Here is a 27,674-nt window from a genome sequence, read left to right on the forward strand (position 1 = left end):
GTTGCAAGTCTAGCAAATTTCTCGTATTTGATGGCCCGCTTTGGTCATTTCCCCTCCCACATGGTTACTCCAGTCTTATCCCACAAGGTGCCCAGCGCAGTGTTGAAATCTCATCCCAAGATAATCGTGGCTTTGCAGAATCCTGCTAGTTGCGGCATGACCCAGTCAAATGAGTTTGTACTATCAGTATTTGGGCTGTATGAATTTATCAGAACTACCAGTGTCCCCTCAAGTACTCTATGGACCAATAGTGTACTCCCAATATTGTCCCTTGCCACCGATATCAGCCGAAACTTCACCGCTCTACTAATCAAGATTGCTACTCCTCTGGCGAAAGAGGAATATCTTTGGCATCCCCAGCTCACACCCCATTTGCTCTCAGAGGAAGAAGTAAGATGGGTTTCGTGGATTAACGCCACATCAATGTGGTGTCTTAAAATATCAAGAAATTCTCTGAATCCTGGCGGGATTATTCCCCCCTCTTATGTACCATGTAGCTACTTTGAATCCCATTGGGCCCCATTGTGGCTTGGCAATAAGATTCGGATCATCCCAACATTTATCCGCTTGTTGTGGAACAATGCTGCTAGTTTCGTAGGACGCATCAGTGGAGTGAACTGGCGAGGATCAGATTCTAAACAACCATAACTACCCCTCAACACACCCTTTCCTTCCTCCCGTTACCCCTCGCATGCCTCTTGTCCCTGTGTTCCCTTCCATTCTCCCTCCCCCATGGGCAACCCCCAACCTGCCCGTTAACAGTACCCACCCCTTTCGTCCCTTTTCCCTTATGCAGTGCAGAGCTCCGGGTGCTAGTGCCCAGCTGAGTCCATGAGCTCCCTTACTGAGAAATGTGTGTACCTGAGGCTTTTACTACATATAGTAGTTGTATAAGCAGTCTATTTAGCGCTTGCAACATTGCCACCCACTGTTTATCAGTTTATTCGCCCTCAGTCCGGGGCTCCCTGGTTTCGATCGTCCCTGCAGGGTCTTGGGCTGTTTCTGGCAGAGCACACACCAACCTCGTCAAGAAAAGAGCTTGCTGCCTCTGTATCCGTGAAGAACTGGGTCCTCAATGCATGTTGGACTCAAAGTTTCGCTGGAAAAAGGCATGGAGTACTGGATATTGCATTCTCTCAGGTGTCTTTTCACTCCTACAAAAGACCTTTGTGACACTTGCACCGCTGTAGAGAATTCTGGGTATACTTAGATTTGGGCTCCTTTGTAATGGAGTTCGCCCTTTTCTCTGGCCAAGCGTAGGATTGAGTCGTGGTCCCTATAGTTTAGGAGATGTGCGATAATCTGGGGGAAGGGGGCTGCTCCCAGTATTGGGCGGCATGCTGGAATGCGGAGGGCTCTCTCGACAATGAACATTGAAGACAGTGCAGATCCTCCGAACAAGTCCTTACACATGGTCTCCAGAAATTCCTCCATTTTGGGCAATGCTTGCCTTTCCCTCACGCCAACCAAGCAAATATTATTGCGGCGCGCACTTTCCTTCAAGTCTTCATTTTTAGCCGTCACTGCTTTAACATGAACTTAGAGAGCAGACACTCTGGCAACGAGTGAGGTGTTCCTGTCTTCGAGCCCGGATACCATCTGTTCCACTGTGTTCAGGCAGTCGCCATGTTTATCAAGCCGGTGTTGTAGCAGGTTGACTTTGGAGGATAGAGAGTCAAATTTGGAGTCGAGGCTTCCAAGGCCCGCCTTGAGATCTAACAGAATCTAACAGATGTCCAACTCTGGGGCCTGGGCGATACTCTCCTCAGACTCTCCCCATTGTTTCAGTCAGCCCCACCAGCAGTTGCAGTGTGGATGATCTGCTTTCAAAATTGAGTTTCCTCTGCGATTTATCAGATTTCCCCATGTTCCGCAGTCTGCGCTCTCAGGGCCATTGTGGTCAGACCATGAGCCCCATCAAAGACAGGTTAATTTTCACCTGTGCTGCAATTGTGTGGATTAGATTTCATGCAATCTAAATGGCATGTGGGCATGGGTGACTGAGCCCATTCGTAGGTTTTTTTGGTTGCCAGTCCTCGGTCTGAAACTTGGGCCATCGGTTGTGGTGCACTGTTTTTCCTTTAGCGGGATCAGGTTTTAAGAGCGTTTTCTGTTAAGGTGATGTACCCGGAAGTCGACATAGGTCGGAACTGATTGCCGGTGCGAGTTGCGTGCTGCTGTCTCACCTTTCACCCTAGTCCATGGGTTGTGGAGATGCCACCACATTTCCATAGTGTCCTTGTTGATGTGGATGTTTAGCTGGTGGAGCTCTATTCACTATCTTTCATATTCAGGTTGGTACTGTCTTTGCTTGTTTCGAAAGATGTTGGGATGCGACGCTGGTGACCAAGTTTCCCCCAAGCCACACTCTTGTCGGCAGTGTCACCTGTTAGACTACTAGCCTCCTGGTGTTTGTTGAGAGGGGGGAAACGAGATGCAGTCTGCCCACTGCCTCAGCCATGAATTGTGTTATCGGGTGTATAAGTCTTTTGGTCAGGGTTGTCGGTTCGGCGCTTTTGTGGCTTGGCCACTGAGTCTCCCTTTGTGTACTCCTGTTGGTACGTTGGCCTGTTTTGTTGGTGTCCTGTCAGGTTCTCCTTTGCAGCCTGCTTCATATGTCGAGTGATCAATGCTCTCAGGTCTGTTTGGGAGGCGGGGGCGAGCTCCTCGCCGCCCTCGTTTCCTTCCCCAGCCCCCTGAGTATTTGTAGCTTATCCTTAGGCCTGCCATTGCATTGGCACTGTAGCAAAGCGTCCAGTTCTTTCCTCACCCTCCCACCCCCTGCCGAGATGTGGCGATGAAGCATTGTACCAGTCAGGGTTTACCTATAGTCACTCCCCTGCTGGCGGGATCTGGTAGCTTGTGGCCTGCGCTTTGGTAGATGCTGGAGGGGGGGGTGTGGAGGGAGTGGGGGGCTTCTCCAGGCTGCCTCTAGCCGCCGGTTTAGTGTTGGGTATGTGGATGGTTGTTTTAATCCAGTGGTATGGCTGGTTGGGCCACCTTATAGATGGATCAATACATGGAACGGGTGTTTCACTCTCACTTGTGGACCTCTGGTGAAAGCAACACTGTGTGGGCCGCAGGCGTCAGCGTTATCGCACCGTGCCTCAGTGTTGGTTTTACGGTCTAGCATGGTGGGTGGCTCAGCGCTGCAGCTGGGATTGGGGGCCGCTCCCCTCCCTCCCCGTGTGCTGATGTTTATGTGCGGTTGGCCACATGAGCAGCCCGGACCAACGGCTGGAATACAATATGCGCTGCTGCCCGCACCACTTCGCAAGCTCTGCCGCTCTGCTCCTCGTGCCAGATGGCCTCACCTGGTGTCAAGGTCGGAGGGCCTATGGCGGGCTCCTCGCCGTCTGCATGCCACATTCTGTTTCCGGATGGCGTTGGTATCTGGGTCGGGAGTCCCGGTTCCGCCTTGCTCCGATATACTACTGGGTTCCCTTTGTAGTGTCGAAATAGAATGTATATCGTGCCTCCTATTGTAATAAATATATTTAATATTGTCCTACGCCAAGCTGCTCGAACGTCGCTTGCGAAAGAAATCTGTGTTGCAAGGTCCTGACCTTAAATCCATGTAGGCCGCCATTTTAGGTCAGACCGCCATTTTTTGATTTGTCATGTAAAAGTCACCCTGTGAGCTAAAATGGTGGACGATGTCATTGCAGAATACATCCTGGTCGTCTTGACCTCTGTACATAGCTAATGTGTAATTTGCCTGCAGGCCACTTGTTGAGGTCATGAACTGAGACCTTGTCCTTCACTGACCTATGTGTATAAGGATTACTCGTGCAATGAAAACTAATCCACAAGCATATGTTGAGACAATGTATTCAAATACTGAACAAAGAACATCTGTTTAACTACATTGTATTAATGTTTAAGAAGGCCTGCATGGAAAACTTTAGAATACACAGCTATTGCATACGCTTGTTGATACATGTATTAAAAGCAAACCAGTTATATGCGGTTATTTGAGACTTAGCACGAACCCTAGATCGGTGACATCTTAAAAGGAATATTAACCCGAAGTGGGGCTGGGCATCGCGCCCACTAAATGTATAAAAAGCGAATGCATTCTAATGTACAGCGTCTCTCACTGAACACACTGACCCACGCTGGAGTTCGTTGTGTTGTACTAAGGGCCGATAGCTATCTGATTTTTGCTCTGTTTTTGAAAATGGATTCAGTATAAAATAAAGTACTTTGTATGTTCCTTTGTAACCCGTGTTCGGTGTATTTCCTTTTGGGGTACTCAGCCTCGATATTCTTTCTGTTTTCACAGTAGCGCCCTTTGTCGACCTTCCACCCACCCGATCACACAACTGGTGGCGGTCTGGTCCAGCGTGTGCAGTTGTCTGTTGTGTTGGCTTCCTTTCAGATTGTACTCCCTCACTCGCCGGTCACCAGGCAAGCACCGCAGCTCTGCTGCTCTGCTCACACGGGTCTGTAGAAGAATCTCCTGTGCTGCAGACCCGCTGCTGTGCCACCACAGCTGCAGCGCCTCCGATGTCACACCTGCCAACCACCTGTGTGTGCTCCACAGCCAGTGGGACCATCTTTAATGTGGTGTGGGGCACAGATCACAGGCCCCCTGACTCTGCTGAAATGCTGGAGGTCGCGGATACCTCCTGGCTGCACAGGCAGGCCCGGGCTCAACCACTGCACTCGCGTTGCTAGTCACCTTCACCCTCCCCCTCTTCTTCCCGCCAGCCATGCAACGGCTGCTATTCTCAGTCTCGAAGGGGCCGTATTTGCAGCTTCACTTCCGTCAGGGCCTGGTTGGGGGGACCTCTGGCACCTCAGTTGTGTCTATTCCACGACCTAAGGTGTAATTTAACCAGGCGTGTCTCTTGAGGTGAGTTCCTTGTGCCAGAGTGATTCCCGCAGTTTCAGCAGCAACGTTCTTGAGAATATTATGGGTCACCCGTCTACCGTCAGACGACCGCCAACATGCGTGATCCTGTGGGCTCAGAAACCTCTTGGAGGCCTTCTTAGAGCAGGTCCCGTTGGACGTCGCTGTAACTAGCGAGAAGGGGCGTATTATTCACAATTCTGGTGGAGTAGACTGCAGACGTGGTAATGTGTTTGCCAAGGGCATAGAGTATTTTGCAGTCCTTATCTGGGGGACCCTCTGCTGTAGACAGTGGCAACCCTGCCCTTTTTTCTGGTTGTTGTAACAACCAGAGAGTCTGGTGTGGCAGGACCTCAAATGTACATATGGTCAGATGGAGAGTGGCAAAATAGTTTCTCAACCCGAGGGTTGACAGCCCTCGTGAGGGAACGAGACAAAGAAGAAGCAAGGCGTTTAATGGAGTGGAGCAGAGGAATAGCCTGACTAGAGGGAGGCTTTTCTTTGAGAATGTCCTCAACGAAGTCAGAGTCCTGGACAGTCTCCTGCGTAGCAATTTGGAAGTGAGCTGCAGCTCTCTTTACGATGGCAAAAATGATCTGGTCATCTATTGGCAAGGATTGCCTCTGTTGAGGGGGGGGGAAAAAGGCAGATCCAGACAAATTATGTCTGGGGTATGAGTGGGTGAGAGCCAAGGTCCTTGAACTGCTGGCTGATCTTGTTCCCAGTCAGGGCATTAGTCAGTCGAGTCCTGACCAAAGGGATTGTCCTTGTATGTCTCCTCTGGTTCTGAATACTCAAACCTCCTGATTGGTTTGTGATCGAATAGGGAGCTTCTGTAGCTTTGGTGTAATTGGACAGGCGTCCTCATCCTCCCTTGGTCTCTTGGGGGAAATATATTTTTCTGAGAAGTTTCTGAATTGGCACATCTTATCCATATAATTCTCAAACCTCGGTCTAGTCCACAGGGATGAAGCAGAGGGGTCTGGAGGAGGGAAAGGCTGCTCAGAAGGGGGAGATGTTCCTGAGAACCAAAGAGAGGGGCTGGAGTCCTACAGAGTACTCCTTTCGACGATAGGGGGTGCGCTTCTGGGCTGTCCCGCTGCCAAAATAATAGCTGTGAGACTAGCGTATTTTCAGAGGCTGACACCTGAAGACGTTGTCGCGGTTGTCGACTCCGCCAAAGCCTTAGGTTCAAGCGCGCCCTTGGATGACATATCGGTAGTCGTGAGCTTTTTTATGTTAACGCCCTTGTGAGAGGGAAGCCCAGCCGCATGCTGAGAAAACTTTTGCAGGGAGTGCGCCGGACTGTGAGGTTCGGCAGGCCCCGTTGAAGTCTTTGCTGGGGCTGTTGGCGTTTGGTGCTTCTTTGACGTGTCCGTCTAGGAGGCCTTGTGGGTTCAGCGCTTTTCTTTGGGTGGTGCGTGTGTGACCCTGTCGCTGGGGTGTGAACTCCACATAACAGAACCAGCAGCCTGTCTGTCAGGGACGGGCATCTGGGAACTGGAGAGTTGCGGCGAAAGGTCAATGGCTTCCAGGTCAGAGCCATGGCTGCCGCTAGAGTCCTTGTTATCCGAGGCAACAGCCCCACAGGGGAACAACTTTCGGCCTGCATTGCATAAGCCACCCACTGCATTGTCCGCCTAAGGACCAAAGAGTTTGCCGGACATACAGGAACGCTTGTCGTGGTCACGAGGTAAGCACCTACTGCATTTGCGGTGGGTGTCCTTCCAAGGGCATTTTCTGTTGCACGGCGGACAAAATTTAAATGGAGTCCTCTCCATAGCAGAGGTCAAAGGCACCCAGACCAGAAAGAGTAAGATAGGGGAAAAGGAAATGCATTCTCAGAAAGAATCAACCCAGCGCCCCACTCATTACTGTAAGGGCCTGGCCGGAGGGCCTGAGGCCACGCGGTCGACAGATGTCGATTGATGCACCAGTCGCCGAACAGCAGTGGATGCCTTCGGCCTAGGGGTCCACGAAGCAGTCGAAGAGAAGTAGTCAAAGACTATACGGCCGTAGGACTACAAAATTACTATTTTGCAATATCAACTCTTGCGAGCTGCGCGTAAGGCGAACAACTAATTGGGTGGAAAAAAAACATCAGGGGGACCTCGACGCAGGAGGGATTTTGGGTACACTACACGTCACGTTAGGGATAGTGTTAGTCACGCCCATGTCAGCGTCTCCTTTCGATCCTCGAAAGAAAGATGCATTACTCCGCGAATACCACTAGATGTCAGACTATATGCACAGCATGTGATCCTAAGCATATTAACAAGCATCAGAAATGGCATTTATAACGCACCTGTACACAAGTGTTTCTAGGCGTGACAAAACAAGGCGCAGGAAACAAAGGGAGGAAAAAACAACGATCTTACTAGGCCTTGTGTCAATCAGATAGTTACACTGCGGGGAAGAGGGCAGGGGAGAAGTGCCAGGGCGGATGGAGAAAAGGGCAGGTAAATCAATAAGTGCAGCCAGCAGGTGGTGCATAAGTGCAGTGAGAAGGGTCTGCAGGAACAGACCCTTAAGTGCTGGGGAGCCAGAGGCAGTGCAAAGGCAACTGGACAAGCAGGAGACTGGGCCAGAGTTCAGAGGGTATCTAGGCGACTAGTGCGCAGAGCAGTCAGGGAGAGGAAGAGCATTCTGTGGCTGGCAATTTATGGGATTGATATTTTCTTTTACTACGCCAAATGACAAATCGTTTCCATTTGTTGAAACCGCAGTGTCTGGTTTTCTTGTTTCCTTGAGGATATCCATATACCTGAGGGTAGCTGTAAATGAGCAATTTCTATGGCCTCAGGAACTGTCATGATCTCTGCTTCCAAAAGGTCAGGGTTTTCCCAACTCCCTTGGAAGCAGATCCATAACCCAGGTTCCGAGTGCCAACCAGTCCCAATTGGGACCTTTTGGACCCAGTCCTGGCGCCAGTGGCACCAGGCTCATAAATATGCCCAGTCCCAGCGCTGGAAGCGCCGGGCTCATAATGCTTGGGTGGACTTACCTTCAGCAGACCATGCTGCTTACTTGCCTGCCAGTTGAGCCTCTGATCCTCTTCTGTTTGGAACTACTTTTCCTGTTGGGTGGGGCTGGAGCCACTCCCTAGATTCAGAACACTGGAACTCTTCTGGAAGGCAGGAACTCTTTTCTTACTTAGGCGTGGTTGTGGAAGGAGACTACTAAGCACTACAGGAGGCTATTTAAACCACACCCGGTGGATGAATCTTGCTTTGCGTTATTCTGCAACCTCTGCAGCAGAACGCTCATCGTGTCTTCTGCATCCGGTCCTGGGCCTAAGGAAAAAGGCTTACCATCCTGAATCCAGTCTTCAGCAACACATATAAAGACAAGAAAGAACAGGTTAGCATTCCGGCATCTGAAAGGCAAAGGCTTACCATCCTGAATCCAGTCTTCAGCAACACATATAAAGACAAGAAAGAACAGGTTAGCATTCCGGCATCTGAAAGGCAAAAGTTTACCAACTCTTCGCACGCTCCGGAGGCCTTCGGCGCTGCATCCCGCATCTGAAAGACAAAACAAGGTGCGTTTAAAGACATTGGGGAACTTTAATACTCACGTGCCATTACTCCTTTCCACATCTAATCCAGTGGGTATTCCGGCACCCTGCAGCCGCTCCGAACTCGTACCTGCAAAATAAAAAGACAGTTAGAGCGCATAGTGAAGCAGGCAACAAGCGCTTACTTACGTGCTTCCAGGCGCTTCTATTCATCACACGGGCTCCATCTTCAACTCACTTCAGCCCGTCATCCGCCATCGCCGGAACCCTGCAAAACAAGAGACATCATTACTAAAGACTTTAAAGACATTTGAATGACTCGAAACTTACCGTTCGTGCAGTAAACGACGGACAGCAGTCCTCTGAAGTCAAGAGGCCTGCGCTACCTATCCAGTGAAGAAACTGGTTACATCACCCTGCCCCGAGGCAGATGGAGAGCTCGGCATTCACTTACCTAAGGTGAGAGCGTTAACCTTTGGAGGTCTACAGGAGAGGAGAAGAGGAAAGAGATAGGGACACCCCAATAACCCCAGTTCATTAACCCCATATTTTCTATCTGCAGACATCTTACTCTACACGTCAGGCATACAGTGCACAGAGGTCCAGCCCAAAGAGCCAACCGGGTGCTACACATCACCTTTGAAGATACGGTAGTCGCCCAGTCAAGACCGGCGCCTCTGCGAGAATCAGGTGAGCGTTACAGGAACCAAGCTTTCAAGTTGCTCTTGTACTGGATGAAATAGGACTGCTGGACATAGTAATGTGTAGTAGGTGCGAGTACTACTGTTGTATTGCCCACATTGGTGCAACGAGCATCATTGTTACACTCTTGTGATGTAATTTGTGAATTACCTTGCAGGTCAATGGTGTTCGGGGAGACTGGGAGTGTAAATATCCCTGATCACTTCACCCATACAGCATTATATAGGGACCATGGTTGCAGAAACCTTGATGCAAAGTGTTGGAATATTTTGTTTTCTTTTGTTGCAAACAGGTCGGGTGTCACCATAACGCAAAGATCTGTTGGAGTGCACGGTTGTTGAGATATCACTTGTGTTCTTGTAATAGAACTCTGAGAGAGTCTGCCTGATAGTGGTGTTCCCCTGTAACATGTGGTTGGAAGAACATGTTACACTGTATGCACCAGTTTCAGATGTGTGTGAGAGAACAGTTGCCTAGAGTGTGTTCCACCTTGTTTGTTGAAATAAAACATTGTGGTTGTGTTGTCTGTATGAGGATGCTTTTCCCCTTTGAAATAATATGAAAAGATAATCAGCCCGGTTTTTATTTCTAGAAGTTCTAACAAGTTTGTGGTAGTTATGCTTTGAAAACCTTCCTTGTGCATTGAGGAAGTGGCCAGGTGCTCCTCATTCTGACAGGGATGCGTCAGTTATTGTTATTTATGCCAGCAGAGAAATTAAGGGTGTCCCTTTGATCATATTTTTTGTTGGCTACCAATGAAGACATTTGTACCGTTTGAGTGTCCCCACTAGATGGTCCCATTGGCCTGGTTTTTGAGACCATTGCTCAGCAAGCCATTGTTTTATTATTCACATCCAGAGGCGTATATTATGAAGATACAGGATGCCTTCATGCCTATGAGTCTTAACTTTACAGCTATCAACTGACCCACTTCGAACTGTGGAATGAGTGCTGGCAATGTCTGCACAATTTCTGGTGCAGGATAGACTGTTGCTGACTTCGTGTTTAAAATGTCCCCTAGGAAAACGTTTTACTATACAACTATACATACACTGGACTTTTGCTCATTGATTGATAACCGCAGGCTATGTAACAGATCCACTGCGTGCTGTGTGTGCTAGGCACTCCTCTTGCACGAGTTTCTTATTATATAATCGCCTAGTTAAGGACGCACTGCAATTTCCTTGCAGCTGCGATGTACTGCGAACACTTTGTTGAATACAAGTGGTGACAATGCAATTCCAAAAGGCAAACTTTGAATTGGAGAGGATTGTTTCAAATCTGAGGTAGTTGCGATGACCAGGGAACATTAAAACATCAAAGTATGCATGTTTAAGTAATGTTGTCATGATGTTTCTTATTATTAGAAGTGGTACGACCTTGTGTAGGCCTATCAAAGTGAAAGACTTTACATATTTGTTGGCCAGTCTTAGATCCAACACTGGTCTTTTGGTCTTGTCTTTTTTGAGCACTAGAAAATAAAGAGTAAATTACTGTTTACACCGGTTCTCTTGGTGCTCGTCCCATCACTCCTTTTAAGACTGGATCTCTTCATGCAGAAGCTTTAGATGCCCTTTGGGTACTGGTCTTGCTTTGGGAGATGAGCACACTGTTTTGATAATAGCTCTGTGCAATACCCATTCTAGTCCAAGCATCGCACCCACTTGTCTGAGGTTATCCCCTCCCATGTGTGGATGTACAATGGTATGCGTCCTACTGGAGCTGCATGGAAGGGAACTTTAATTGGGCAATCATTGTGGCCAAGGCTGCCCCTCTATAGAGCGGGCCTCTACCCCATGTTCTACCTATGCAAAGTTGAGGCCTTCCAGCATGCCAGCTTGTACACCCTGGGAATAACTACTCTTGTAACTGGAGGTACTTTGTGGGCTGTTCGAATTGGCTTCCAGTTGATTGTAAGGTTAGGGCCCGAAAGGACCGGCTGCCGGAAAAAGACCCCTTGTGTTGGAATTTCTTTTCAGTTATTTGGCCCAGACTCCTTATAGTATCCTGTTCCTTTTAGCTCTTTCTAGTCTCACATCAACTGCTGCGCCACATAATTATCTTCCATCGATTGGTTCAGCAAGTTGGCTTGTGTTTCCGTTTCAAACCATGACCCACCCACTGTTAGGGAGAATTCTAATTTCTGTGTTAATTCCCTTCTACCTTAGACAACCCCCCAGCTCTTTTGCTGGATTTTTAATTTCAATCCTGGAGTGAGCCTTTTTTTCTCACTCTCTTGTGTATTTTTATTCTATTTGGACTTGGTTTCTTTTGGTTTTGGAGACTGACACTCTGAAGGCATCTTCTTTTTTGTATTGTGACAGCGCCCGCAGTGCAGTGTCACATAGAAGTCCTTTGGATTTCTCAAAGGTTTAAATACCTTCTCTTGGATAAACTGTTTCCAAGAGTAGTAAAGAGAAATTGACTTTACCTACCTATTTCTCTTTGTAGAACCAGCACACACCATTTTACATAGAGTGCTGGAGGGGTTATTTAGCTTCCCCTTTTGTCTACCTTCTCATGTAACTTTTTTTAATGTTACCCTTTCTACAATTAATGGCTGGTGGCAGGGGTTTATTTTTCCTACCAATGTGTGTTTTTACCGCAGGCTGAATCCTCAGCTGCAGTATTGCAACCATGGGTGCCCATTTTGTCAAAATGGCCTGGTCTTTTTTCGCCATTTCCTGTTGGAAAGGTCCTTGAGACTTACTCTGCGTGCCAAACCAAGTTTGGTCCCTTTGTTTTGTCTTTGGTGGGATTCACTGGTGTAGCCCGCCTCTGGCTCCAGCGTGTCTGGCAGGGCAGGAAGCGGGGGAGGGAGGTTCCCGAAACTCTGTACGCTTAGTCTCCTTGGTTACAGGAATACACCCATAGGTGATTGGCTAGCTGGATGCCCTTGGAGGACAGCCACCCTGCTGTGTGAATGACAGCTACGTTGCGAATGAATGGGAGGAACTTGGGCTTTTCAAGGAAGGCCGAGTCAACCACTGGACGAAGGAACCGAAGAAGAAACTGGAAGAGAAGCTTGCTGCACCCTCCTGGATCGTTGGTTTGCTCGATGAAGCCCTGCTGCAGTGCCGAAGTGCTGAAGTTCCGAATTTCTAATCGACTAGCGAAGCCTGGAAAGGACGACTTCTCCCCTTGGGTTGATGGGACTAATCGGCCCCAAGATGAACTTGCCTGGAATCCCCCCCCCCCCCCCCTCTGCTGGCTGTACTTCTTGGCTGCTGTAGGAACCGAGTGCCAGGGGACAGGAACACCAGGATGAGTGCATCGCCTTTAAGCCGGACCTGAGCTCCAGGAAGATCCTCTGGACTCCCTCGAAGCAGGACTAACCAAGCCTGAACCACCTCAACAGAGTGCTAAACCCCAGATGCAAGGAAAGTCCTCAAGGTGTTCAAGAACCGCTGTGGTGCTATTTGCGAGTAGCTGAAACCACGAAGTGCAACGATCTGGAGTGTGCCCATTGCTGCCACTGACCTTCAAACCGTAATGCAAGAGCCCCTAGACATTCTCCCTCTTGTCCCCATGACTGAAGCCCAGGAACAAAAGGATCTGCAGGGCTACAACAGGAAGAGAAGACAGCTGGAACCTTTTCTTCAGACTTAAGGTACTGTGTAACTAAGGGTACTTACCTCTTGTTGTGTAGCTTGCTTGCTCTCACTGCAGACTAGCATTGGCTGCCCTTTGTAGAGGTGCTTGCACCTTTGCTTTTCACAAGTCTCCCAGCGTGTTGTCCAATGGGGATTCTTTTGCTACAAACCCTCTCCGTAAGATTGTGCAAGACTTCTGTGCCATCTTCAAGCAGTGCCTTAGCTCTCCTAGACTTTGCTCAATTGACATTGGCTGTCCTGGCTCCCTGAAGACTTCTTACCATCCAACTGTGTTTAACTGTCCCTCCAAAAAGTCAAACCTACCTTACTTGTATAGCTGGGAAAGGGTTAACCCATACTTTATTGGGGTATTGAAAAGTGCTTACCTGCTTGAGAAACTTGTTAACCTTTGTTTCCTTCCCTAACCTTTTCCCACAACCTCAAGTATTGCATTAAGTGTAAAAGTGATATATCAATGTCCACAGTGTCCAAGCAATTTAAGTCACCTCAGGGTGTAGGAAGTGTCTGTGTGCCATCCCAAAAGGGTATCTACTTACTTATTGAAACTGAAGTAGTGTATTTTTGAAGAGTATTTTATTGTTGCATATTGCCCCCTTTCTAAAGAAGGCTTATTTTAAAACTGACTGTTTAATAAATAATTATTTTCATAAGAAACCTTGAGTATAAGTGTCATTTGAATACCTGTCACTGAATTTCCATGTTACAACCCTACAGCTCACATGGAACCCTCTTGAGATAAACCTGGCTGCTCAGTCACTCTACCAACGTGTGTAGTACAGGCCTATACCAAAGGTTGGGTTACCTATTGCCAAGAGGACAAGGCTGGTGTAGTCTCCCACCAGGCAACTAAATACAATCTTGCCCAACACCCACCTAAGCCAGACGTGTCTCTTAATGCTTGAACTAGCAGTCATTTCTGCCACATCCAAGGTGTTTTTAAATAATGGTTAGTCAAGTTATTCCCCTCAGTTGAACAAGTTACTTCTTACCTTGTAACGTTTTTTCGATGGGATGTTCCTCTGACGTATTCCTCATCTTTGATAATTCGTCTCCAGCTTGCTGGCCTCGGAAATGTTTTCAGTAGAGGGTGCCGCGCGTCGACGGCCACCGTATCGGTGCCCACTTCACCATGTCCATAAATAGGAGCGCGCGCGTCCGTTGCTCAGTTCCGTTTTGTAGTATAAGAAAAGTCATGCCTGAATTGGTTATTGACCTTGAAGGAGCGTAAGCTGCAACCGCAAGGGAAGTATTACTGCGGGGATGGATGGGAGGGGCGATATGGAATACGTCGGAGGAACATCCCATCGAAAGAACATTACAAGGTAAGAAGTAACTTGTTCTTCGAAGGGATTGTGTCCTCCGACGTATTCCTCATCTTTGATAGACTCCCATAGCAGTGGCATGTAATTGGAGGTGGGAGTAAGAATGTCATGCACCCCTTAGGGATGAAACGAATGTAATACGGCTTTGCCAAATCTGGTCTCTTGACTAGTGGAGGAATCCAGGTTGTAAAATTTTGTGAATGTATGTGTGGACGACCATGTGGCAGCCGCACATATGTCTCTAACCAGTACCCATCTTTGGAGGGCCGAAGAGGCTGTGATACCCCGGGTTGAATGAGCCCTAAGATTTTGGGGTGGCTCTTTCTCTGCCAGTTTGTAACATTCCAGAATGGCCAAGATAATCCACCTGGAAATTGTTTTGTTATGGGTAATCCCAACTTGTGACCCGAGTATCCTACAGTTGGTCTGCTTGTCTGATCCTAGCCATTCTGATGTAAAAGCTTAGAGCTCGCCTTGGGTCCAGCCTATGTAGTCTTTCTTCCTCTTTCCCCGGATGGGGAGGAGGGTAGAACGAAGGTAAGGTAATTTTCTGAGTAATATGAAATTCAGAAACCACCTTTGGGAGGAAATTAGGCTTCACCTGTAGGACAACTTTCTCCTTGTGGAAAATTGTATGTGGGGGTTTACAGGAGAAAGCTTGTAGCTCGCTCACCCTCCTAGCAGATGTTAGCGCTACCAATAGGACAGTTTTAAGTGTGAGAAATCTCAGCGAACAAGAGTGAAGTGGTTCGAAAGGAGTGCCCATTAGGAAGTTGAAGACTAAATTTAAGTCCCATAAGGGAACCTGGAATGGTTTTGGAGGATAAACATTAGTCAATCCCTTGAGAAATTGTAACACTAGAGGTAGTTTGAAATAGGATGGTTCCTCCGCAGTGCGTTTGAAGATTGAAAGCGCTGCGAGATAGCCTTTTACAGTGCCAACTTGAAGGCCTGAGTTTGAGTAAAGTAGAAACGATAACACCGCTGGTGTACCACATGAAAAAGGGTCGATATTCTCTTCTCTACACCAGCTGCAAAATTTGTTCCAACAGCAGCGGTATAAAGACTTTGTTGCTGGCCTTCTGGCCGAAAGCAACACCTCCATGTCATCAGGGAGGTCCCAATCCTTGTACCTCTCCCTTTCAGAAGCCAAGCGTGAAGGTTGAGGGCTCTGATGTCTGGATGGAGAACCTGACCTCCCTTCTGCGAGAGAAGATTCTCTTTGAGTGGAAGACGGATTGGAGGGCAGATGGACATATCTAGGTCCGGGTACCACGTTCTCCTGGCCCAGTCCGGGGCAATTAGGATCATGGTTTTCCGGAATCTTCTCAACCTCCTGATCATTTGAGGAATAACGGGGACTGGTGGAAACGCGTAGAGGAGTGGAAACTCCCAGTCCACTACGAACGCGTCTCCTAGAGCTCCTCTCGGGGGGAAATTCCCTTGAACAGAACAGATCCCACTTCCTGTTGGTGATTGTGGCAAACCGATCCACCTGAGGGTTTCCCCAAAGGGCGAAGATCTCTTGAAGGACTTCCTGAGCTAGCTCCCACTCGTGGGAGACTGTGCTCTGCCTGCTCAGAGCGTCCGCTGTCAAGTTCTCCTCTCCGGCTAGGTGGACTGCCGGTAGAGAGATTCCTTCCTGAATTGCCCAAAACCAGAGCTGCATTGCCTCTGCCTCTCTGCACAGTGGCAGTGATCCTACGCCTCCTCTTTTGTTGAGGTAGTGCATGGCCACCGTGTTGTACGTCATTATCAGGACATTTTTTCCTTGTACTGATGGCAGGAAAGCGTTCAGCGCTAGTCTGATCGCTCTCAGCTCCAATAGGTTGATGTGTAGTCTGGACTCCGATGGAGACCAACGACCGCTGATGGTCAAGTCGTTGGCATGGGCTCCCCACCCCGTGAGTGAGGCGTCTGTGACTACTGTTATCTCCGGCCATGGTTGCCAAAATAGTTCTCCTTTCAAGATGTTCTCTGGATAGGTCCATCATTGAAGGTCGCAGGCTACCTTGTCCGGAATCCGGAGTAGATCTGTCATTCTCCCTGAGAATTGCGACCACTGAGTTCTCAGTGTCCACTGAAGAGATCTCATTCTCAGGCGAGCCTCTGGCACAAAGAAGATGCAGGATGCCATGAGGCCTAGCAACCTCAAAATGTCGAAGGCTGGGAGACGTTGGGCATTTTGAAACTTGTTGACTATCTGCAGAATATCTTGAGCCCTCACTTCTGGTGGCGAGGCTTTTCCCAGGGAAGTGTCCAGGACCGCTCCAATGAACTGGAGTCTCTGTGATGGTATCATCTGTGACTTCTTTAAATTGAGGGAGAAGCCCAGTTTGTGAAGGAAGTGGTAGACATAATCTAGCTGGACCTGGGCTTGTTTGAGGAACTTGTTCAATTCGCGTAAGTCCAGGATGGGTCTCAGTCCTCCGTCCTTCTTTGGTATGAGAAAGTAGGGGGGAGTACCAGCCCTTGTTCCCGTCTGCTACAGGTACCGGTTCTATGGCACCTTTCTCTAGCAGGTCTATAATTTCCTGCAAGAGGAGCGGATCTGGAACTTTTAGAGAGCTGTGCCCCGGTGGATAACTGAGGGATGTGTAGAAAGGGTAGGCAGTAATCCTGGGCAACTGTCTCCAATGCCCAAGCATCTGACGTAATAGCCTGCCATTCCGTCAGATGGTCAGTTAACCTGCCCCCTACAGGTGTTTTGTGTGGAGAGATCTCAGAGTGGTTTGGGGGCAGCAGATGCCGAGGGGAAAGAAGCACCTGCTGCTGCTGTGGCTTTAGTACTTTTGACCCGTCCACCTCGGGTAGGTCTCCTTTGGCCTCTTTGAGCCGGCTGTCCTCTGCCTTTCCTGAATGCGGAATAATAAGGAAAGGACTTTCCTCTTCCAGAGGTTCCTGAGGGGTGGAAAGGAGTTTGGCGGATTGCAGCTCCTAACGATTTTGCCGCTGCTTTAGATGTCTGCAACTTTTCCAGACTGTCATCAGCCTTCTTTCCGAATAACGAAGAGCCGTCAAAGGGCATATTCAAAAGTCTGGCCTGTACATCTGGAGAAAAGCCAGACTTTAGCAACCACGCATGCCTGCGGATTGTTGTACTTGCCGCCATGGCCCTGCTGATACTGTCAGCGGAATTGATGCCAGTTTGAAGTGATTCACACATGGCATCTTTGCCATCTTTAATAATGTTAAGGAAGGCTTCCTTTTCCTCTCCTTCGGGTATGCAGTCAGCTGCTGATGAAGCACACTCCCACAGTGTGTGACTGAACCTGGCGAGCGTACAGGTGGCGTTGATTGACTTCAACGCCATACTGCAAGCAGAGAAGACTTTCTTTGCCATAGAATCGTACCTCTTGTCATCTCTATCCTGTGGGACAGTAGGGTAAGCGGTCCTACTGCTAGATGAAGTTGCCGCTTGGACCAGGAGTCGGGTGTTTTGATAAGTATTCAGGGTCATCAGCCGCTACCCTATACTTGGCTGACAATCTTTTATTGACCGCAGGGATAACTTCAAGAGTTTCCCAATTAGATGTTATTTTCCGTTGTAAGGCTGCATGGAAGGGGACCACAGGATCCTCCTGTGGACCTTTGTCTAATATGTCTATCAGGTCATCCTGTTGAAAAACAGGCGAAGGCGCAGACCAACCCATAAATTCAATAATTCTTGCCATAAGGGTTCTATAGGGTGTTTCGGCATGTCCCCCTGGGTCTGGCTTAACAAATTCCACTTCTGGGGAAGTGTCCAGCCCACTTGCCTCATGTAGCGACTCCTGTAGGTCCTTCAACCTTCTTTCCTCAGAGGTGAAATCCTCTGAAACAGGCAGTGTGGTCGTCTGCAACCCAAAGGTTTCCTGGTCAGAATCTTCCCCCTCTTCATAAATTGAAGATAGTCCAGGGTACTCTGACGTCTGAAATGGTGTAAAACCTATCTCCAAGGCAGAAAGAGCCAAACTCGTCATTATTGGGCAAGAAAACGTCAATGACGTTGACGCCGATGTGACAGGCTTCGAAGGCGCCGAGAAAACTGGAGGAGGTCTCGAACTCGAGAGGATCAGGATCCTACTCAAGGATGTCGGCGACGGTCTCGGCGTCGTGCCGGAGGCCCTTGGAATCACCGTTGGCTGTGGAGTAACCTTGGTCTTCTTTCATCGGCGTCGATGTCGGCGTAGAGTCGACCGATGCGTCGAAGAACCCTTTGACGATGGCGCCGATCCATGCGAAGGAATCTTCGACGACGGCGAAGATGGTGACTTCTTACCCGATGGCTCGTGGCGCTCTCGGGTGGAATGTTTCGCCGGGTGCAGCGACTCGCTGTGTTTTGATTTTTTTGGTTTTTCACCCGGGGTATCGCCCTCAGCTGTCTTCGAGGGGGTCGAGGCTGCTTTCTCGAAGACGCTTAACATTTTCTTTCTGAATTCCTCCCACTCAGCCTGAGAGCTGTGTTTTGTGGGACAGGAGACCCTTTCTGGGGAAACAGAAGACGAGGAAGGGGATCTTCGACGTCTCTTCTTTGAGTGTCTTGATCTCGACGAATGGTGGGAGCTACTTCGAGATCTAGAATGGGAATGTTTTCGACGGCGAGGAGATGAATGCCTCAACTCAGCCGCAGAAACTTTTGAGGAGGTTTTGACTGACTTACCTCTCTCGAGCTTCCCCTTGCGCTCCTTCAAGGCTTTCGCCGTCATGGACATGCAGTCCTCACACTACGAACAATGGTGCTCGGCTCCCAAGCACCACAAGCAGATCCTGTGTGGATCCGTTATCGACATTTTTTTACCGCAGTCTCGACATTTCTTGTAGCCAGATCGCGGCGTCGTCGGTTCCGATGAAGATGCCATCGAGAACGAGTTGGTATATTCGAGTAGATATAGAAGGTTATTCTGACTGAACTGAGCAACGACGTTCCGAGGCCCCACGAAGCGCAGAAAAACGGAACTGAGCAACGGACGCCGCGCGTGGCTATTTATGGGCATGGTGACATTGGTGCCGATACGGTGGCCGTCAAGGGACATCGACTCGGCGGACGTCGACACGCGGCGCCCTCTACTGAACAAATTTCCGAGGCCAGCAAGCTGGAGACGAATTTTAAAAGATAAGTAATACGTCCGAGGACACAATCCCTTTGAAATAACTTTAATCATAGCTGTTAGGGAGAATTTTAATTTATGTGCCAATTCCCTTCAACCTTAGAGAACCACAGCTCTCTTGCTGGACTTCAGGCTTTTGATTTTTTACTCCCGAGTGTGTGGGACCTTTTCTCTTACTCAGTTATGTTTCCCCGACTAGGATGTTTGTGTTTCACTGTTTTATGGAGTCTGAAACTACATAGGCATCTGGTTTTTGCATGGTGACAGCACATGCAGTGCCACTAAAAAGTCCCTTGGACTTCTCCAAATGTTTTATAACATTTTCTTGGGTGAACTACCGTTCCCAAGAACAGTAAGATTATTCCGTCTTACTTACCTTTCTCCTTGTGGCACCAGCGCACACCACATGTAGAGTACTGTAACGCTCACCTGATTCCCACGGAGGCGCTGACCCAAACTGGACTGCTAGAGTTGCTTCTATGACTATGATGAGCCGTAGAACTCGGAAGACGCTCTGGGCAGGACCTCGAATATTGACTGTCTGGCTTGTAAGGTGAGTTTTCTGCAGGTGGAAGAAAAAGGGGTAATTACAAGCTGGTTGGATAAGTTCTCCCACCAATCTTCTGCTTTTCCCACTTCTTGGTTCTCGACTGGTCTCCACGAACTCTCACCTTTGGTTTAGTAAAGTCGAGCTCTCCATCCTGCTTCTGGTGCAGGGGCGCGTGGAATCCAGTTACGTCACTGGATGATTTCAGTGTTTAGGCTCAGTGTCCTCTTGTGGCTTGTAATAGTCCTTCAGGTGCCGAGGAGCTGCTGGCGACACCACCACTGCTGTGCAAGAAGAGGCTCGTGAGTATAGAAGATCTGAGGCCGCTTCTGAAGGAGCACCCTTTTATAATGTCCTTTTCTGTCTTTCAGGTGCCGAGATGCTGTGGGCGATGCCGCCGCTGTTGCACGTGCGGTGGCACGTAAGTATAACTGAATTGTGGCCGTTTACAAATGGGCGCCTCTGATAATGTCTTTTCCTTCCTTTCAGGTGCCGAAATGCTGAGGGCGATGCTGCTGCGCGTGAAGAAGCGCGTAAGTATAACTGAGTTGCGAACCCTTCGGCTCGGACACCACTAACAATGTCTTGTCTTCCAGGTGCTGGGATGCTGCCGAAGCGAAGGCCGCGGTGAACTCCGGTGTGATCACGGATGGATAAGGTAAGCGAGCGCAGCTGCGAGCGTGTTGTCCGTTTTCTAATCTTATGTCTTTATTTGCAGGTTGTCGGAGACTGGACTCTTGTGGCTGAATTCTAGCGAGTAGATGTTCCTGTGCCTTTTCTTCATCCAAAGGTTGCTGCTCGAGAAGCTGAGGGTGTGTCTGGACCTGGAATGCAGGAGCCGACTCGGTGAGCGTCCTGCTGCTGTTGCAGAATAACGCGAAGCACGTGAATTCTATCGGGCGTGGTTTAAATAGTGGAGAAGTGCTTTGGTGCGTATTCTTCCTCCAGCCTCACCCAGGTAAGAAAAGAGTTCCTGGATTGGTCCCTCCCAGCCAGTGGCTGGGACTTCACCCAGCTTGGATTGTTCTAGGTGAGTATGCAGCATGGTCTGCCACAGGTAAGTCCACCCAATCACTACTGCACACTTTAAGAATACGAGCCCGGCGCCCATGGCGCCGGGACTGTGGTTCCTTATGAGCCTGGCGCCAGAGGCGCCAGGACATGGTCCAAAGGGCCCCTGTAGGGGTCTGCTGGAACCGGGGGTGTGGATGATGAGCCTGCTTCTGGGGACACTGGGCCAGTCTTGGCTCCTCGGGAGTAGCGCTCATGACAAGTGCTGGGGGGGGTTATCCCACTTCTCATGTGAAATTCGTCACACTAACTTACTTTAAATGGCTGGTGGCAGTGGTTTACTTTTTACTACCAGTGTGCATTTTTACTGCAGGCTGAACCTTCAGCTGCAGTACAGCACCCATGTGTGACCATTTTCCCAAAATGGTCCGTCTTCTTTTTTCACCATTTTCTGTTTGTTACTTTCTTCTTGGCTTTTACTCTGTTAGTTGAAACAGGTTGGAGTCCTTTGTGTGTTTTTCATTTGGCCGGCTTCAGCCCTGAAGACGGTCCAGGCTCCAGTGTGTCTGGAAAGGCAGGAAGTGAGGGAGGGTCCAGAAACTTCCCTGTCCTTTGTCTCTAGGTGTGCCTGAGTGAAACCAGTCCCGATTGGCCGGCTGACTATCATAAAAGGACAGCCACCCTGCGGTGCGATTGACAGCATAGGCTGTGAATGCACAGGAAAAATCGCATGAAAAGCGAGGTTTTTGGGACTAGAGCAGAGTCGACCACTGGAGAGGAACATCAGAAGACGACGTGACGAGATGCTAGCAGCACCCTCCTGGACTGTGAAGTGCCTGTTGAAGCTCTGCAACTGTGCTGACCCCATTATCATTTTGACTGGGAAGACACCCCGTACGGGACGACTTCCTCCCTTAGACTGGTCAGACCAACTAGCCTCAAGACAAGCTTCCAGTTGGCGCAACCTCCAACTTGCGGTACCTTATCGGAGCTGCAGAAGCACAATGCCAGGGGTCCTGTGACCATTGATAAGTGCATCACCTTGCAAAGTCCGAATCCTTCCAAATCTTTGCAGGCTTCCCGAGGCCCCTACCGAAGCAGGAAATCTTGATCCAGAGTCACCACACTAGAGTCCAGGACTGAGGGAGCAAGCTTCTTCCAACCAGAGTTTTGATTCTTCATTGACGCAGAGGAAAAGGCACCAAAACACTCAAGTGCCGCTGACACAAAGGAAACCCATTGCTGGAGAAGCCCTCTCCAGAGTACTATCGCAGGAGCACGCCAGATGTCCTCCCTTTCATCACCACGAGCAAGGTCCATGAACAAGGGTCTGCCAAGCTGTAGCAAGGAGGAAATCGGCTGGAAATTTTTTCTTCGAATCACAGGTACTGTGGGGATTGGGGTATTCACCTTTTAGCCATAAATCGTGCTTCCTGGATTGCAAAGTGCTTTTTGGAGTTGATCTCGACTCACCTGCACTGGACTAACTAGCTTGTGCTCTCTACAAAGTAGCTCACTTGAGTTACAGCGATTTCTTCTGAACTTACTAACTTTGTCAAGACTATCTAAGAAGTGCATCAGAACTATTGACTTTCTTCATTGACTTTGGCTGTCCTGGGTCCCTAAAGGCACTCCTCTGAGCCTACTGGCTTTTGCAGTACTTGTTCCCTCATAGGTTATAATTGTTGACACTATTATTGTTGGGATAAAAGTCTATTTGCCACCTTTTGGGAGATTGTAATTGTTTTACAAACTGTTGAAAGTATGTTCTAAATCTTATTCTAACCGTTCCTTCCTTAAACAACTCAATAACTGAATTGGTAACCAAAATAAGTGCAATAGTGACCTTTACTGAAGTCACGCTGTGTTTTGGAATGTGTTAGCATAAGAAAAGTATTTACCAACTTGTATTGTCTTTTAAAAACTGAATCCAAAGTTTGAATGTTACTAGTAGATCACACTTTTTATAGAATGCTTATTAAAACCTTGTGTATAATATAAATATATATTTGTGTATAACTTTAAGTGTGTAAGTGTTACTTGGCTACTTGTACTTTCTGATTTCAATTGTACATCTCTCCACCTCACATTACCCCTCTTAAGATAATCCTGGCTGCTCAGTCACACTACCGACTTGGCAGTGCAGGCCTATATTAAAATGTGGGTTACCTAATACCAAGCAGATAAGTCCTGTGTAGTCCCACACCAGTTGGACTGCACTAATTCTTAACCAACAATAGCTCATTTTAGCAGTTCAGCAATTTGGGCAGTGAGGCGTTAAATTATATCCTATTGCTCTCCACTATACCTTGCAATAAGGGCTGTATCATCGCAAATTCTGACCTCATGAGCTGCAGATGTTGCTAGTGTCTTCTTGAAAGCATAGATTTTCGTACTCTGTCTGGGGTTACTCGCTAGTTGATAATGGGGTACAACCCCTTTTCCAGGTAGTGGTATCCACCAGAGAATCCACTTTCAGGTGTCCAGTTCTATACAGCGGGTCGTTAGGGGCCGCTTTGTACTTTCTCAATGCACAGAGTGACCATCTTAGTATGCACTGGGTTAATTAATGAGCGAGAAAGTAACACTAAATAGAGGCATAGACTGCGATACAGGATTCCTCTCTTTCAGAATATCCTCAAAGTCAGTTTCCTCCTGGGGCTCTTCTGTTTGGATATCTAATCTTGTAACTGATCTTTATAATAAGATCAGCATACAAACCTGATCCTCTTTATGTAAAGACTAAATTGGTGGTTTGGTCATGTCTGCTGAAGGAAGAATACGGGTCAATTTCAATTTTTTCTCTTCCGACACAATATCCTCAACAGCATAAATATCTTCCTCCAGTGTTATCTTCTTCCTCATGTACCTGCCCAACCTGTTCAGGTATTACTCTAGCTTTTTTAGGAGTGGACTGGAAAAAAGGAGTGCCCAGTTACGTTTTGTTGCCAAGGTGTCACAAAAATCCATGAAGGACTGCTCCCCCCCCCCCAATAATAGAAGCAAACCTTTCCTCTGACCACTGTATTCCCATGATGTGTGGCTTGATGTGTTTTCTGTACAATTTCTTTTATTTCTGACTGCAAAGAAGAGAGGTTACCCTTCTTCCAGATAGCAGAAGGCAGGGGGTTCCTTCCCCCTCCACTAGTGCGGAAATGGGTTTACCCTTTCCTTCCACCTTTCAAACATTTGTCCACACTCTACTTCAAATGTTGTTTGGACGGTCTGTGTTTCACCTTCAACGTAAGCGAAGAGTATTCTGCCGCACATTTATGTTTAAATGAACACCCTGCCCTGTGTTCACTCAATGGCCTTAATTAAGGTACCGAAATGGTGTGTTGGGTTATTTTTCCTTCCAGGATATAAGCCGAAAACGCGACTTGCATTTGTCCTGTGCAGCCAGGGGTTGTCTCCACCGCATGACCTTACATTGGTTCTATGGATTTGGGTCTGGCAGCGAGGAAACTATAGCCGTTACAATTCTGTATCTTGCTCTTGGATGTCAATCTCTAAGCTGATGACCCCTTCCTCAGCATCGAAAACGGACATTGCAACAGGAGATTTGACAGACTTCGTTTCAGCCTGCATTGTGTAGGCTGCCCAACCTTTGTAAAAAGCTCCTTTTAAAGCTCTCGGTTTAAACAGTTTACAAGCCTTGCAGTGTCTCGTCCTAAACCCTTGGGAGACAACTAATGCAGACCCTGTGCGTGTCTTTCCAAGGAAATTGGGTATTGCAGAATGGGCAAAATTAAAAGGGTCTTTTCTGTACGGGGTAGCGCCGAAATTGGAGAGCTCGTTATATTAAATGTAGGCGTAATCACGAAATGGGACTAAAGGCATTATCTAAAAGAGATTTAAAAATGTGTGTTTTGGCCCTCCCCCGCTTTGCTTGCTGCATCGCCTTTTGGCCTATGCACCTTCAGCGAGGCTAGGGTGTCGAACGCTGCTGCCTCCGCTGTTGTACACGATGCTGAGATCTTGCAAATGCGACATCGATTAGGGCCAGATGGTTTCAACCACTTCAATGATTTCACAAGGACTCTGTTTGGCATCCAACTTTAAAGGCTGAAAAAAACAGTGTGTCGACACATGAAGCATCATGGGTACCTGAACACTTAGGATAGGGATAGTGTTGCAGGTACACCCATTTTTCAAATTTGAAATATGTAATACTCAGCACCAACCACTAGATTGAGGCATATGCATAGTATGTGAGTCTAAGCAGATTCCAAACCGCTAGAAAATATAACAAAGTGATTTCATTTATCAAGCTAGGATATTCTTTGTGGAGCCTTGGGATGGCAGAGTCCTTAGACAAAGGATTTTTTTATATATAGCTTTTAAAAGCCTGGACTTGTTTTGCTTGGTTCCCAATTCAATTTGAATAGGTGCCATGTTCCCCCCTTATGTAGCATCAAATAAGCCAGAAAGAAAGTCGAGTTGCATAGCCTACCCTAGCAATGGGCAGACTGCTCCTCTAAAATTAAATCTTGTGAATTAATGGGAAAGGGTCATTTGGTTCCGCTATGTGATGGAAAACACGTGCTAAAAACAAGTGGAAAATGATGCTTCAAAGTGTTAGCTCAAGCAGTTCAATCACATTTTTTCATCTGTTGAATAACTTAACACAATTCTTACAAAATAGTCAGAGTGATCTATAATGCAACTCATTTGTGTATCCATTTAAAAATATTATTCTGTAGCAAGATTCATGGAGACCCTCTCTTCTGTGCTAGAATACAAGTGCATTGAGAATACTAAACACCAAATATAAATCATATCATACCCTGATCATTCTGGAATAGTGTCCGCTTAGGAAACTTACCGTGATATTTTCCAGATCAAGATGTTTATTATGAACGGTTTCACAGAGTTTTCTGATTTTTTCTTTAATTTTGTTCATGTCCTTTTCATTGAGTTGCATGGCATCTGGATCGATATCCATCTCTAAAAGTTTGATCATTAAATCTAGGCTAGCACGGTCCAGATCCATATTCAAACGATCTCTACTCAGGATGTACATTAGCGAGGCTGTACAAAGAGCCAGATTCTGGAAGAAAATAGCATGGAGTTCAGGAACAATACTAATTTGACTTGAATGTAATTGAGATACAATAGATTCATATCAGTAAGAACATATGCAGAAATGCTCTTCGGGATTGGATTCTTTATAAAGGGCATGCACACTTTCCTCATGAATGAAGGATTTCTGAACCATTTCAACAGATATTCTTGGCAAACGCATTAGCATCTAATGTAAATGTTGAGGAAGTGAAGACCAGCATAGTCAGTTTCTCAGTACTACTAACTTTGGCATGTATGGAAAAGGGGGCACAGGGATATGAAGAGATTTTTCGAGGAACACAATTTATTCAAAATAAGAAGAACAAGTTACTTACCTTATCTGGCAACGTTCTTCCGATGGGATGTTCCTCCGACGTATTCCACATCTATGACAGGTGATGATGACAGCTGTGCTGCTTCAGAAGGTTTTCGGCAGAGTGCGTCCTGCGTCGATACAATGGAGAGAGATCTCTCTCACTCTCTCAATGTATAATTCTAGAATGCCCAATCAAATTGCGGAATAAAGGACTGCCTTACAAAAGGCCAAATCCTGCCCATGGATGGAGTCCAAGGAATAGTGTCTCACAAAAGTATGGACAGGGGCCCATGTGGCTGCTTCACGAATATTGCGAGTCAGAAAACCCCTCTGTAGGGCAGTGGAGGCAGCCACACCCCTAGTAGAGTGAGCCCGTAAGCCTACTGGAGGGTCCTTTCCCGCCAAACTGTACCACTCCGAGATCGTCAAAATGATCCATCTAGACAAGGTCTGTTTGGAAACAGCCTGACCAAAGCGTCTTCCAGCATAACCAACGAAGAGCTGATCATCCACTCTGACCCGGGACTTCCGCAAAATAGAAACTCAAAGCTCTTCTAGGATCCAGCCTATGGAGCCTCTCCTCTTCCTTACTAGGATGTGGAGGAGGATAAAACGCTGGAAGAATCACCTTCTGGCCCAAATGGAATTCCGACACAACCTTGGGAAGAAAAGAAGGGCGCACCCGTAGGACAACCCTGACCTTATGGAACACAGTAAAGGGTGGCTTGGCGGAAAGTGCCTGCAACTCACTCACTCTTTGTGCGGAAGTAAACGTAACTAGAAACACAGTTTTAAAGGACAACAGTCGCAACGGACAAGATTGTAAGGGCTCAAACGGAACTCCCATTAGGAACTTTAAAACCAAATTTAAATCCCACCCCGGCACCTGCAAAGGTGACGGTGGAAACACATTAGTTAGCCCTTTTAGAAACCGAGGAATCAAAGGGATCTTAAAATAAGACTATTCCTCGACAAGCGCTTAAATATGGACCGCGCCACCAGGTAACCCTTAATGGTACCAACTTGCAAGCCCTTGTGGGCTAACCAAAGCAAAAGACAAAAAACCAAGGGAGTGGAACATTGGAAAGGATCCACATTCTGTACCCTGCACCAGTCACAGAACTTTCTCCAACAGTACAGGGATTTCGTTGCGGGCCTTCTGGCTGAAAGCAACACCTCCATCACATCTTCATGGAGGTCCCAATCCTTATACATCAACCTTTCAGATACAAAGCATGAAGACAGACTTGACCTCTGGATGGAGAACCCGACCCCCCCCCCTCCCGTGAGAGCAGATCGACTTGGTAGGGAAGACGACGTGGAGGGCAGATGGACACGTCTAGAAGGTCCAGGTACCACGCTCTCGTGGCCCATGCCGGAGCAATGAGGATCATCTGGGAACCGAACCTCCGCAACACCTGCGGAATGACAGGGACTGGAGGAAACGAGTACAGCAGTGGGAAGGACCACTACCACGAACGCGTCCCTCAAGGCTCCTCTTGGTGGAAATTCCCACAAGCAGAATATTTTGCACTTCCGGTTAACACTGGTGGCGAAGAGATCCACTTGTGGGGTTCCCCAAAGGGCGAAGATCTCCAACAGAACTTCCTCAGCCAGCTCCCACTCATGAGAGATC

At 47.9% G+C, this 27,674-nt stretch overlaps 1 protein-coding gene across 1 annotated transcript in view; it reads right to left on the reverse strand.

Moving 5' to 3' along the window:
- WAPL (WAPL cohesin release factor) overlaps window positions 1-27,674 on the reverse strand; it is a 1,736,851-nt gene that overhangs the window by 898,714 nt on the left and 810,463 nt on the right. Inside the window, exon 9 of the mRNA XM_069610766.1 lies at window positions 25,484-25,708. Coding sequence (XP_069466867.1) covers window positions 25,484-25,708 — 225 coding nt within the window. The remainder of the gene's footprint in view (window positions 1-25,483; window positions 25,709-27,674) is intronic.

The sequence above is a fragment of the Ambystoma mexicanum genome, chromosome 8, assembly GCF_040938575.1.
Source record: "Ambystoma mexicanum isolate Mex_15411 chromosome 8, UKY_AmexF1_1, whole genome shotgun sequence".
In the NCBI taxonomy this organism is placed as follows: domain Eukaryota; kingdom Metazoa; phylum Chordata; class Amphibia; order Caudata; family Ambystomatidae; genus Ambystoma; species Ambystoma mexicanum.